Consider the following 14886-nt stretch of genomic DNA (forward strand, 5'->3'; position numbering starts at 1 on the left):
AGGTCACAAATCTTGCTGCTGTGACGGCACACTGTGGAATTTCACCCAGTAGATATGGGAGTTTATCAAAATTGGATTTGTTTTCGAATTCTTTGTGGATCTGTGTAATCTGAGGGAAATATGTCTCTCTAATATGGTCATACATTGGGCAGGAGGTTAGGAAGTGCAGCTCAGTTTCCACCTCATTTTGTGGGCAGTGAGCACATAGCCTGTCTTCTCTTGAGAGCCATGTCTGCCTACGGCGGCCTTTCTCAATAGCAAGGCTATGCTCACTGAGTCTGTACATAGTCAAAGCTTTCCTTAATTTTGTGTCAGTCACAGTGGTCAGGTATTCTGCCGCTGTGTACTCTCTGTCTAGGGCCAAATAGCATTCTAGTTTGCTCTGTTTTTTTGTTAATTCTTTCCAATGTGTCAAGTAATTATCTTTTTGTTTTCTCATGATTTGGTTGGGTCTAATTGTGCTGTTGTCCTGGGGCTCTGTAGGGTGTGTTTGTGTTTGTGAACAGAGCCCCAGGACCAGCTTGCTTAGGGACTCTTCTCCAGATTTATCTCTCTGTTGGTGACGGCTTTGTTATGGAAGGTTTGGGAATCGCTTCCTTTTAGGTGGTTGTAGAATTGAACGGCTCTTTTCTGGATTTTGATAATTAGTGGGTATCGGCCTAATTCTGCTCTGCATTTTTTGGTGTTTTACGTTGTACACGAATGATATTTTTGCAGAATTATGCATGCACTCTCAATTTGGTGTTTGTCCCATTTTGTGAAATCTTGGTTGGTGAGCAGACCCCAGACCTCACAACCATAAAGGGCAATGGGTTCTATAACTGATTCAAGTATTTTTAGCCAGATCCTAATTGGTATGTCAAATTTTATGTTCCTTTTGATGACATAGAAGGTCCTTCTTGCCTTGTTTCTCAGATCATTCACAGCTTTGTGGAAGTCTCTCTCTGTCTCTATTTCTCTGTTAGAGAGAATCCTAATGAGGTAGAGAGTGGAGTCTCTTTGATAAGACTTCCTGTCACTACGTTTGTTCTTTCTCGTCTCGGTAAAGCTCGTCTCGATAAAGTTTTTGGGGCGGGTTGAAGGGAGAGGATGCTGGTGGGGGGAATGTTGTAAAGCATTACCCACAATCCTGTGAGTAATGTGTTGCTTGTGACGCAGTCGGCAAACCTGCTGAGTTTCCCGAGTGACAGGTTGATGACACAACAAAGACATTCCTGACTTCAAACGTCACAATGCCAAGTTGCCGTCTTCAACAGTGATGGTAGTTGTTGCTGGAGAGATCGTGGTAGGAGTGAGTTAGTCAAAGAGTAGGGAGGAGAGGGGAGAGGAGAGGAATAGAGAGGGGGGGAGAGGAGAACGGAGAGAGGAAAGAATAGAGGAGATGAGGAGAGGATGAGAGAGGAGAGGAGAGGAATAGAGAGGAGGGGAGAGGAGAAAGGAGAGAGGAAAGAAGAGAGGAGATGAGGAGAGGATGAGAGAGGAGAGGAATAGAGAAGAGAGGAGTAGACAGGAGAGGAGTAGAGAGGAGAGGAGGAGAGGAGAGGAGGAGGAGAGAAGTAAATAGGAGATGAGGAGAGGAATAGAGAGGAGAAGAGAGAGGAGGAGAGGAGGAGTAGAGAGGAGGAGAAGAAGAGAGAGGAGAGGAGGAGATAGGAGAGGAGGGGAGGGGAGTGGTGGGGGAGAGAGGAGAGGAGGGGAGAGGAGATGATAGGAGTGGTTGAGGTTCTAGAGAGGAGAGAAGGAGAGAGGAGAGGAGTAGAGGGAGAGAGGAGAGGAGGAGAGGAGAGGAGTAGGGAGGAGAGGAGGAGAGGAGAGGAGAGGAGGAGAGGAGAGGAGTGGTTGAGGAGGAGAGAGTAGAGGAGAGGAGGGGAGGGAAGGGGTGGGGAGAGAGGACAAGAGGAGAGGAGATGATAGGGGTGGTTGAGGAGGAGAAAGGATGGGAGAAGAGATGAGGAAAGGAGAGGAGTGGAGTGGAGTGGAGTGGGTGGAGAGGAGAGGAGAGAGGAGAGCAGAGTAGAGTAGAGAGAGGGAGAGGAGAGGAGAGGAGAGGAGAGGAGAGAGGAGAGGAGAGAGAGAGAGAGGAGAGGAGAGAGGAGAGAAGAGAAGAGAGAGAAGAGAAGAGAAGAGAGGAGAGAAGAGAGAGGAGAGAGGAGAGGAGAGGAGAGAGGAGAGGAGGAGAGGAGAGGAGAGGAGAGGAGAGGAGAGGAGAGGAGAGGAGAGGAGAGGAGAGGAGAGGAGAGGAGAGGAGATGAGATGAGATGAGATGCAGGGAGGGGAGTAGAGAGGAGAGAGGAGAAGATTAAATATGTTCCTGGGGTACATTAAAAAGATGAATAATGAATTAGTTAACAATCATCAAGTTTATTGCTTGACCCCAAATCATTTATTCTCTGTATCAAATATTTTATTTTATTTTCTACTCTACAAAGACCATCATACATCCAGAGATTGTTCTTCCTGTTTTAAAGGAATGGGCTCTACATATTTATGGTCCCTTGTCCCCAGCTAGCAGTCAGCCCAGATATTATAAATGGTAATTGCAGTTCACCTTTTCATTGAGGCTGCGTTTTGTGGGTCACTGTGTAAATTGCCTGCCATAACTTTGTTCTAACACAGTGTGCAGACAGTCTGAATTGGTTCGCTTTCAAAGTAAAAGTCTGCTGTAAGCTCAGTCAGCATGATGTGCACGTGCGCACGCACACACACTCAAACATGCACACACACCACACGCACGCGCACACACACAGTGACATATCCCTGACAAATGAGTTGCAGTGCTGCAGCGACAGACAGTCAGAGTGGTGATGTCCTGGGGACCGGCACACAGTAACTGTGTTCCAAATTGTACCCTATTCTACAGGGCTCTGGTTAATAGTAGTGGACTACGTAGGGAATAGGGGGCCATTTGGGATGTGCTCGGTGACTACAAACCACAGTGATTTCCCAGTGGACCTCATGAAGACCTGGTTCAACCAACAGTCACTTAAATGCTAAGCCATACTCTGAGGAAGGAGGGAGAGAGGCATGGAGACGCATCTACACTATGTTATTCCTCACTGTTTACTTGTCCAGCTACTCAGCAGCATCCAGTTCATTTATCTTATACTTTTATAATATTTTGTCAATTAAATACACTTTCTATAAATGGTGATTTGATTTGGACTGTAGCTGTAGTTAGATGATGATTTGATTTGGACTGTAGCTGTAGTTAAATGGTGATTTGATTTGGACTGTAGCTGTAGTTAGATGATGATTTGATTTGGACTGTAGCTGTAGTTAAATGGTGATTTGATTTGGACTGTGGCTGTAGTTAAATGGTGATTTGATTTGGACTGTAGCTGTAGTTAAATGGTGATTTGATTTGGACTGTAGCTGTAGTTAAATGGTGATTTGATTTGGACTGTGGCTGTAGTTAAATGGTGATTTGATTTGGACTGTAGCTGTAGTTAAATGGTGATTTGATTTGGACTGTAGCTGTAGTTAGATGATGATTTGATTTGGACTGTAGCTGTAGTTAGATGGTGATTTGATTTGGACTGTAGCTGTAGTTAGATGGTGATTTGATTTGGACTGTAGCTGTAGTTAGATGGTGATTTGATTGAACTGTAGCTGTAGTTAGATGGTGATTTGATTTGGACTGTAGCTGTAGTTAGATGGTGATTTGATTTGGACTGTAGCTGTAGTTAGATGGTGATTTGATCTGTAGAAGTAGTTAGATGGTGATTTGATTTGGACTGTAGCTGTAGTTAGATGGTGATTTGATTTGGACTGTAGCTGTAGTTAGATGGTGATTTGATTTGGACTGTAGCTGTAGTTAGATGGTGATTTGATCTGTAGAAGTAGTTAGATGGTGATTTGATTTGGACTGTAGCTGTAGTTAGATGGTGATTTGATTTGGACTGTGGCTGTAGTTAGATGGTGATTTGATTTGGACTGTAGCTGTAGTTAGATGGTGATTTGATCTGTAGAAGTAGTTAGATGGTGATTTGATTTGGACTGTAGCTGTAGTTAGATGGTGATTTGATCTGTAGAAGTAGTTAGATGGTGATTTGATTTGGACTGTAGCTGTAGTTAGATGGTGATTTGATTTGGACTGTAGCTGTAGTTAGATGGTGATTTGATTTGGACTGTAGCTGTAGTTAGATGGTGATTTGATCTGTAGAAGTAGTTAGATGGTGATTTGATTTGGACTGTAGCTGTAGTTAGATGGTGATTTGATTTGGACTGTAGCTGTAGTTAGATGGTGATTTGATCTGTAGAAGTAGTTAGATGGTGATTTGATTTGGACTGTAGCTGTAGTTGGATGGTGATTTGATTTGGACTGTAGCTGTAGTTAGATGGTGATTTGATTTGGACTGTAGCTGTAGTTAGATGGTGATTTGATCTGTAGAAGTAGTTAGATGGTGATTTGATTGGGATGGCTGAGTTAAATGGTGATTTGATCTGTAGCTGTAGTTAGATGGTGATTTGATTTGGACTGTAGCTGTAGTTAAATGGTGATTTGATTTGGACTGTAGCTGTAGTTAGATGGTGATTTGATTTGGACTGTAGCTGTAGTTAAATGGTGATTTGATCTGTAGAAGTAGTTAGATGGTGATTTGATTTGGACTGTAGCTGTAGTTGGATGGTGATTTGATTTGGACTGTAGCTGTAGTTAGATGGTGATTTGATTTGGACTGTAGCTGTATTTAGATGGTGATTTGATTTGGACTGTAGCTGTAGTTAGATGGTGATTTGATTTGGACTGTAGCTGTAGTTAGATGGTGATTTGATTTGACTGTGGCTGTAGTTAGATGGTGATTTTAGCTGTAGTTTTGATTTGGATGGTGATTTGATCTGTAGAAGTAGTTAGATGATGATTTGATTTGGACTGTGGCTGTAGTTAAATGGTGATTTGATTTGGACTGTAGCTGTAGTTACATGGTGATTTGATTTGGACTGTAGCTGTAGTTAGATGGTGATTTGATTTGGACTGTGGCTGTAGTTAGATGGTGATTTGATTTGGACTGTAGCTTTATTTAGATGGTGATTTGATCTGTAGAAGTAGTTAGATGGTGATTTGATTTGGACTGTAGCTGTAGTTAGATGGTGATTTGATTTGGACTGTGGCTGTAGTTAAATGGTGATTTGATTTGGACTGTAGCTGTAGTTAGATGGTGATTTGATTTGGACTGTGGCTGTAGTTAAATGGTGATTTGATTTGGACTGTAGCTGTAGTTAGATGGTGATTTGATCTGTAGAAGTAGTTAGATGATGATTTGATTTGGACTGTGGCTGTAGTTAAATGGTGATTTGATTTGGACTGTAGCTGTAGTTAGATGGTGATTTGATTTGGACTGTTAGCTGTGATTTGATTTAGATGGTGATTTGATTTGGACTGTGGCTGTAGTTAGATGGTGATTTGATTTGGACTGTGGCTGTAGTTAGATGGTGATTTGATTTGGACTGTGGCTGTAGTTAAATGGTGATTTGATTTGGACTGTAGCTGTAGTTAGATGGTGATGTGATTTAGACTGTAGCTGTCGTTAAATGCTTCAACAAATAGAATAAGTATCTGTACCTCCATGTAAGCCGTCTGCAGCTTGTTTCTCAGTCTTCCACTTTGACCTGCTGGGACAATGGAAACAACCCCACCACCACACACAGACACTACCTTTGAATACCACACAACCATTCAGTAGAGCCTTTCACAAAATCAAGGTCTTCTGAGCATTTTATGTTCTCTCTCCTCTCTCTCTCAGTTCCCCCCCCTCTCTCTCAGTTCTCTCTTCTCCCCCTCCCCCCTCCCCTTCTCTCTCTCTCTCTCTCTCTCTCTCTCTCAGTTCTCTCTCTCGCTCTCTCTCTCTCCCCCTCTCTCCCTCTCTCTCTCAGTTCTCTCTCTCTCTCAATCCCCCCTCTCCCTTCTTTAATCCTCTGTTCTGAAGAGGGCGAAGCACGTGTCTTTAGACTGACCTTGGCAGTCAGGTGAAGTAAGGGAGCGTGGGGTTAAACACTAATGTAAATGCAGGAGCTATAGAAGGAACTCTGAGCATCCACAACAAGACCTGAACTCATGACTTCGGTGAGCTGTCACTCAAATAGACAGGAATACAAATCCCTTCTTTCTACCTCACCCTCTCTCTCTCTTGCTCTCTCTCCATTTCTCTCTCTTTTTTTCTTGCTTTCTCCATTTCTTTCTCTCTCTCTCCTCTCTCTCTTCACCATCTCTCCCTGCTGTTTCTCATTGCATCTCAATGTGCTCTTAGTGTCTACTATTACTAAAATAAGGTGTGCCTACAGTAGCAGTGTGACAGAGGTAGAACAATGTAATATAGCTTACTATATTTCAAATGACACCTAACTGAACATGCTCCCATGTAGTGTACAGCCAGAGGAGTGAATCAATGGTCTGGTCTTCATGATTACTAAACAGTGATGGATGAGATCTCTCTCTGGTTCAAGGTGATTGACCCCCTCCATGTAACACAGTGATGGATGAGATCTCTCTCTGGTTCAAGGTGATTGACCCCCTCCATGTAACACAGTGATGGATGAGATCTCTCTCTGGTTCAAGGTGATTGACCCCCTCCATGTAACACAGTGATGGATTTGATAGAGCTCCAAGACGCCTGATACTATATGATCCAAGCCTTCATTATCCCAATGGCTTTGCTCACTGGCCAGTGAGATGATTCTCCATCTCCTACGGATCACAGGCGGCTGGTGGCACTCAAATTGGGGAGGACAGGCTCATAGTAATGGCTGGAACGGAATTAATGTAATGATGTTGAACACATCAAACACCTGGATTCCATTTTGATGCTATTCCATTCACTTCATTCCAGCCATTATTATGAGCCGTTCTCCCCCACCCACCAACCCTTACCAACCACCCCACCAGCCACCCCAGCAACCACCCCACCAACCTCCTTACCAACCACCCCACCAGCCACCCAACCAGCCACCCCACCAGCCACCCCAGCAACCACCCCACCAACCTCCTTACCAACCACCCCACCAGCCACCCAACCAGCCACCCAACCAGCCACCCCACCAACCACCCCACCAGCCACCCAACCAGCCACCCCACCAACCACCCCACCAACCACCCCACCAGCCACCCCAGCAACCACCCCAGCAACCAGACCAGCCACCCAACCAGCCACCCCACCAACCACCTTACCAACCACCCCACCAACCACCCCACCAGCCACCCCACCAACCACCCCACCAGCCACCTTGACCCCAAACCAACCAGCCACCCCACCAACCACCCCACCACCCCACCAGCCACCCCACCAACCAACCACCCCACCAGCCACCTTACCAACCAGCCACCCCACCAGCCACCCCACCAACCAACCACCCCACCAGCCACCCCACCAACCACCCCACCACCCACCCCACCAGCCATCCCACCTGCCACCTTACCAACCACCCCATTACCAACCCCCCACCAGCCACCCCACCAACCGCCCCACCAGCCACCCCACCAACCACCCCACCACCCCACCAGCCACCCCACCAGCCAGCCACCCCAGCAACCACCCCAGCAACCACCTCACCAACCACCCCACCAACCACCACCCCACCAGCCACCCCACCAGCCACCTCACCAGCCACCCCACCAACCACCCCACCAGCCATCCCACCTGCCACCTCACCAACCACCCCACCAGCCACTCCACCAGCCACCCCACCAACCACCCCACCAGCCACCCCACCAGCCACTCCACCAGCCACCTCACCAACCACCCCACCAGCCACCACACCAGCCACCCAACCAGCCACCCACCAACCAACCACCCCACCAGCCACCCCAGCAACCACCCCAGCAACCACCCTACCAGCCACCCAATCAGCCACCCCACCAACCACCTTACCAACCACCCCACCAACCACCCCACCAGCCACCCCACCAACCACCCCACCAGCCACCTTACAAACCAACCAGCCACCCCACCACCCCACCAGCCACCCCACCAACCAACCACCCCACCAGCCACCTTACCAACCAGCCACCCCACCAGCCACCCCACCAACCAACCACCCCACCAGCCACCCCACCAACCAACCACCCCACCAGCCACCTTACCAACCAGCCACCCCACCAGCCACCCCACCAACCAACCACCCCACCAGCCACCCCACCAACCACCCCACCAACCACCCCACCACCTCACCAGCCACCCCACCAACCACCCCACCAGCCACCCCACCACCCAACCACCCACCAACCACCTTACCAACCACCCCACCAACCACCCCACCAGCCACCCCACCAGCCACCCCACCAACCACCCCCACCAGCCACCCCACCAGCCACCCCACCCGCCACCCCAGCAACCACCCCAGCAACCACCTCACCAACCACCCCACCAACCACCACCCCACCAGCCACCCCACCAACCACCCCACCAGCCATCCCACCTGCCACCTCACCAACCACCCCACCAGCCACTCCACCAGCCACCTCACCAACCAACCCACCAGCCACCCCACCAGCCACTCCACCAGCCACCTCACCAGCCACCCCACCAACCACCCCACCAACCACCCCACCAGCCACCTCACCAACCACCCCACCAGCCACCTCACCAACCACCCCACCAGCCACCCCACCAGCCACTCCACCAGCTACCTCACCAACCACCAGCCACCCCACCAACCACCCCACCAGCCACCCCACCAGCCACCCCACCAACCACCCCACCAGCCACCCCACCAGCCACCCACCAACCACCCCACCAGCCACTCCACCAGCCACCTCACCAACCACCCCACCAGCCACATCACCAACCACCCCACCAGCCACCCCACCAGCCACCTCACCAACCACCCCACCAGCCACTCCACCAGCCACCTCACCAACCACCCCACCAGCCACCCCACCAACCACCCACCAACCACCCCACCAGCCACCCCACCAGCCACCCCACCAGCCACCTCACCAACCACCCCACCAGCCACCCCACCAGCCACCTCACCAACCACCCCACCAGCCACCCACCAGCCACCTCACCAACCACCCCACCAGCCACCCCACCAACCACCCACCAACCACCCCACCAGCCACCCCACCAGCCACCCCACCAACCACCCCACCAGCCACCCCACCAGCCACCAGCCACCCCACCAACCCCCCCACCAGCCACCTCACCAACCACCCCACCAGCCACCCCACCAGCCACCCCACCAGCCACCCCACCAGCCACCTCACCAACCACCTCACCAGCCAATTGTAAAGGAGATAATGTGCCTCTGAAAGGGCTTAGTGTTTGATGTTTTAAACTGTAATGGGAATAAAACCCATCCTCGGGATGTGCCACTGCTACTATAACAGAAGCCTGGCTGTGTAGTTGACATTTGCATACCTCAAATGCAAAGATGAATGCATTAGGCCCAGCTGTGTTTAACAAGCCTGAAACTGAAACATCTGTGTGAGCGGGGTTGTGTGTGTTTGTGTCTGTGTGTGTGTGTCTCACCAGACATTGATGAGTGTACCGATGGCTTCGTGGAGTGTGACAGCAGAGCCATCTGTGTTAACCTGCCTGGCTGGTACCACTGTGAGTGTCGGGACGGCTACCATGACAACGGGATGTTCTCAGCCAATGGGGAGTCCTGTGAAGGTAAGTTGGGGGTCTAGACTCACCTGTATGAGCACAGTACTGGTATACACAAGGATCTTAGGTGCTGGAATCATTATACAAACACATATCTCACCCATTACTATTTTCCCTCTGGAATTCAACTGTATTTGTTTGTTGACTTCATACACTAACCTGTAGTCTGTACCTCCTCCTTCATACACTAACCTGTAGTCTGTCTGTCCCTCCTCCTTCATACACTAACCTGTAGTCAGTCTGTCCCTCCTCCTTCATACACTAACCTGTAGTCTGTCTGTCCCTCCTCCTTCTTACACTAACCTGTAGTCTGTCTGCCCCTCCTTCATACACTAACCTGTAGTCTGTCTGCTCCTCCTTCATACACTAACCTGTAGTCTGTCTGTCCCTCCTCCTTCATACACTAACCTGTAGTCTGTCTGTCCCTCCTCCTTCATACACTAACCTGTAGTCTGTCTGTCCCTCCTCCTTCATACACTAACCTGTAGTCTGTACCTCCTCCTTCATACACTAACCTGTAGTCTGTCTGTCCCTCCTTCATACACTAACCTGTAGTCTGTCTGTCCCTCCTTCATACACTAACCTGTAGTCTGTCTGTCCCTCCTTCATACACTAACCTGTAGTCTGTCCCTCCTCCTTCATACACTAACCTGTAGTCTGTACCTCCTCCTTCATACACTAACCTGTAGTCTGTCTGTCCCTCCTTCATACACTAACCTGTAGTCTGTACCTCCTCCTTCATACACTAACCTGTAGTCTGTACCTCCTCCTTCATACACTAACCTGTAGTCTGTCTGTCCCTCCTCCTTCATACACTAACCTGTAGTCTGTACCTCCTCCTTCATACACTAACCTGTAGTATGTCTGTCCCTCCTCCTTCATACACTAACCTGTAGTCTGTACCTCCTCCTTCATACACTAACCTGTAGTCTGTCTGTCCCTCCTCCTTCATACACTAACCTGTAGTCTGTCTGTCCCTCCTCCTTCATACACTAACCTGTAGTCTGTCTGTCCCTCCTCCTTCATACACTAACCTGTAGTCTGTCCCTCCTCCTTCATACACTAACCTGTAGTCTGTCTGTCCCTCCTCCTTCATACACTAACCTGTAGTCTGTCTGTCCCTCCTCCTTCATACACTAACCTGTAGGCTGTACCTCCTCCTTCATACACTAACCTGTAGTCTGTCTGTCCCTCCTCCTTCATACACTAACCTGTAGTCTGTCCCTCCTCCTTCATACACTAACCTGTAGTCTGTCCCTCCTCCTTCATACACTAACCTGTAGTCTGTACCTCCTCCTTCATACACTAACCTGTAGTCTGTCTGTCCCTCCTCCTTCATACACTAACCTGTAGTCTGTCTGTCCCTCCTCCTTCATACACTAACCTGTAGTCTGTCTGTCCCTCCTTCATACACTAACCTGTAGTCTGTACCTCCTCCTTCATACACTAACCTGTAGTCTGTCTGTCCCTCCTTCATACACTAACCTGTAGTCTGTACCTCCTCCTTCATACACTAACCTGTAGTCTGTCTGTCCCTCCTCCTTCATACACTAACCTGTAGTCTGTCTGTCCCTCCTCCTTCATACACTAACCTGTAGTCTGTCTGTCCCTCCTCCTTCATACACTAACCTGTAGTCTGTACCTCCTCCTTCATACACTAACCTGTAGTCTGTCTGTACCTCCTCCTTCATACACTAACCTGTAGTCTGTACCTCCTCCTTCATACACTAACCTGTAGTCTGTCTGTCCCTCCTTCATACACTAACCTGTAGTCTGTATCTCCTCCTTCATACACTAACCTGTAGTCTGTCTGTCCCTCCTCCTTCATACACTAACCTGTAGTCTGTCTGTCCCTCCTCCTTCATACACTAACCTGTAGTCTGTCCCTCCTCCTTCATACACTAACCTGTAGTCTGTCCCTCCTCCTTCATACACTAACCTGTAGTCTGTCCCTCCTCCTTCATACACTAACCTGTAGTCTGTCTGTCCCTCCTACTTCATACACTAACCTGTAGTCTGTCTGTCCCTCCTTCATACACTAACCTGTAGTCTGTACCTCCTCCTTCATACACTAACCTGTAGTCTGTCTGTCCCTCCTTCATACACTAACCTGTAGTCTGTACCTCCTCCTTCATACACTAACCTGTAGTCTGTCTGTACCTCCTCCTTCATACACTAACCTGTAGTCTGTCTGTCCCTCCTCCTTCATACACTAACCTGTAGTCTGTCTGTCCCTCCTCATTCATACACTAACCTGTAGTCTGTCTGTCCCTCCTCCTTCATACACTAACCTGTAGTCTGTACCTCCTCCTTCATACACTAACCTGTAGTCTGTCTGTACCTCCTCCTTCATACACTAACCTGTAGTCTGTCTGTCCCTCCTCCTTCATACACTAACCTGTAGTCTGTCTGTCCCTCCTCATTCATACACTAACCTGTAGTCTGTCTGTCCCTCCTCCTTCATACACTAACCTGTAGTCTGTACCTCCTCCTTCATACACTAACCTGTAGTCTGTCTGTCCCTCCTCCTTCATACACTAACCTGTAGTCTGTCTGTCCCTCCTCCTTCATACACTAACCTGTAGTCTGTCCCTCCTCCTTCATACACTAACCTGTAGTCTGTACCTCCTCCTTCATACACTAACCTGTAGTCTGTCTGTACCTCCTCCTTCATACACTAACCTGTAGTCTGTCTGTCCCTCCTCCTTCATACACTAACCTGTAGTCTGTCTGTCCCTCCTTCATACACTAACCTGTAGTCTGTACCTCCTCCTTCATAGACTAACCTGTAGTCTGTCTGTCCCTCCTTCATACACTAACCTGTAGTCTGTACCTCCTCCTTCATACACTAACCTGTAGTCTGTCTGTACCTCCTCCTTCATACACTAACATATAGTCTGTCTGTCCCTCCTCCTTCATACACTAACCTGTAGTCTGTCTGTCCCTCCTCCTTCATACACTAACCTGTAGTCTGTCTGTCCCTCCTTCATACACTAACCTGTAGTCTGTCTGTCCCTCCTCCTTCATACACTAACCTGTAGTCTGTCTGTCCCTCCTTCATACACTAACCTGTAGTCTGTCTGTCCCTCCTCCTTCATACACTAACCTGTAGTCTGTCTGTCCCTCCTCCTTCATACACTAACCTGTAGTCTGTCCCTCCTCCTTCATACACTAACCTGTAGTCTGTACCTCCTCCTTCATACACTAACCTGTAGTCTGTCTGTACCTCCTCCTTCATACACTAACCTGTAGTCTGTCTGTCCCTCCTCCTTCATACACTAACCTGTAGTCTGTCTGTCCCTCCTTCATACACTAACCTGTAGTCTGTACCTCCTCCTTCATAGACTAACCTGTAGTCTGTCTGTCCCTCCTCCTTCATACACTAACCTGTAGTCTGTACCTCCTCCTTCATACACTAACCTGTAGTCTGTCTGTACCTCCTCCTTCATACACTAACCTATAGTCTGTCTGTCCCTCCTCCTTCATACACTAACCTGTAGTCTGTCTGTCCCTCCTCCTTCATACACTAACCTGTAGTCTGTCTGTCCCTCCTTCATACACTAACCTGTAGTCTGTCTGTCCTCCTCCTTCATACACTAACCTGTAGTCTGTCTGTCCCTCCTTCATACACTAACCTGTAGTCTGTCTGTCCCTCCTCCTTCATACACTAACCTGTAGTCTGTCTGTCCCTCCTCCTTCATACACTAACCTGTAGTCTGTCTGTCCCTCCTTCATACACTAACCTGTAGTCTGTCCCTCCTCCTTCATACACTAACCTGTAGTCTGTCTGTCCCTCCTTCATACACTAACCTGTAGTCTGTCTGTCCCTCCTTCATACACTAACCTGTAGTCTGTCTGCTCCTCCTTCATACACTAACCTGTAGTCTGTCTGTCCCTCCTTCATACACTAATCTGTAGTCTGTCTGTCCCTCCTCCTTCATACACTAACCTGTAGTCTGTCTGTCCCTCCTTCATACACTAACCTGTAGTCTGTCTGTCCCTCCTCCTTCATACACTAACCTGTAGTCTGTCTGTCCCTCCTCCTTCATACACTAACCTGTAGTCTGTCTGTCCCTCCTTCATACACTAACCTGTAGTCTGTACCTCCTCCTTCATACACTAACCTGTAGTCTGTCCCTCCTCTCTGCAGATATAGATGAGTGTGCGACAGAAAGACACAGCTGTGCTAACGATACGGTGTGTTTCAACGTGGACGGAGGCTACGACTGCAGGTGCCCTCACGGCAAGAACTGCACCGGGGACTGTAACCATGACAACAAGCACAAACACAACGGGCAGATCTGGGTGCTGGACAATGACAGGTGCTCCGTCTGCTCCTGCCAGGTGAGTGATGTACTGTAGAACCTCCTGGGGAATCATGGGAATTGGAGTATTTTGGGAAGAAGAGTTTCCAATCAGAGTTTTATATTGCAGTTATAATCTAATGCTAAATCTAACATGTCAAAATATAGATCTGAAAGGAAAAGCTTAGTCTGACTCATTCTCTCACTCTCATTCTGCTCTCTCTCCCCCTACAGTCTGGTCTGGTGATGTGTCGAGGATGGTGTGTGACTGTGAGTCCACCACAGCCGACCTGTTCTGCTGTCCAGAGTGTAACCCCGGCCTCAGCAGCCAGTGTCTGCACCAGAACAGACTCATTACATACAGCAGTGGAGACACCTGGGTGGAGAACTGCCAGCAGTGCCAGTGTATGGTGAGTTGGCATGGACAGACACTGTAGAGAGATGTGGAGGATAGTACCAGTACATACAGTACTGAGTTACTGGGGTAGTGGAGGATAGTACCAGTACATACAGTACTGAGTTACTGTGGTAGTGGAGGATAGTACCAGTACATACTGAGTTACTGTGGTAGTGGAGGATAGTACCAGTACATACAGTACTGAGTTACTGTGGTAGTGGAGGATAGTACCAGTACATACTGAGTTACTGGGGTAGTGGAGGATAGTACCAGTACATACTGAGTTACTGGGGTAGTGGAGGATAGTACCAGTACATACTGAGTTACTGGGGTAGTGGAGGATAGTACCAGTACATACTGAGTTACTGTGGTAGTGATGGATAGTACCAGTACATACTGAGTTACTGTGGTAGTGGAGGATAGTACCAGTACATACTGAGTTACTGGGGTAGTGGAGGATAGTACCAGTACATACTGAGTTACTGGGGTAGTGGAGGATAGTACCAGTACATACTGAGTTACTGGGGTAGTGGAGGATAGTACCAGTACATACTGAGTTACTGTGGTAGTGGAGGATAGTACC

At 48.6% G+C, this 14886-nt stretch overlaps 1 protein-coding gene across 1 annotated transcript in view; it reads left to right on the forward strand.

Moving 5' to 3' along the window:
• LOC121843173 (protein kinase C-binding protein NELL2-like) overlaps positions 1-14176 on the forward strand; it is a gene marked incomplete at its 3' end in the record, with an annotated part of 39577 nt that extends 25401 nt beyond the window's left edge. The window contains exons 4-6 of the mRNA XM_042312777.1: positions 9468-9608; positions 13753-13946; positions 14141-14176. Of these exons, the coding sequence (XP_042168711.1) occupies positions 9468-9608; positions 13753-13946; positions 14141-14176 (371 nt within the window). The remainder of the gene's footprint in view (positions 1-9467; positions 9609-13752; positions 13947-14140) is intronic.
• Positions 14177-14886: the final 710 nt, after the last annotated feature.

The sequence above is a fragment of the Oncorhynchus tshawytscha genome, unplaced genomic scaffold (genome assembly GCF_018296145.1).
Source record: "Oncorhynchus tshawytscha isolate Ot180627B unplaced genomic scaffold, Otsh_v2.0 Un_contig_3633_pilon_pilon, whole genome shotgun sequence".
Classification (NCBI taxonomy): domain Eukaryota; kingdom Metazoa; phylum Chordata; class Actinopteri; order Salmoniformes; family Salmonidae; genus Oncorhynchus; species Oncorhynchus tshawytscha.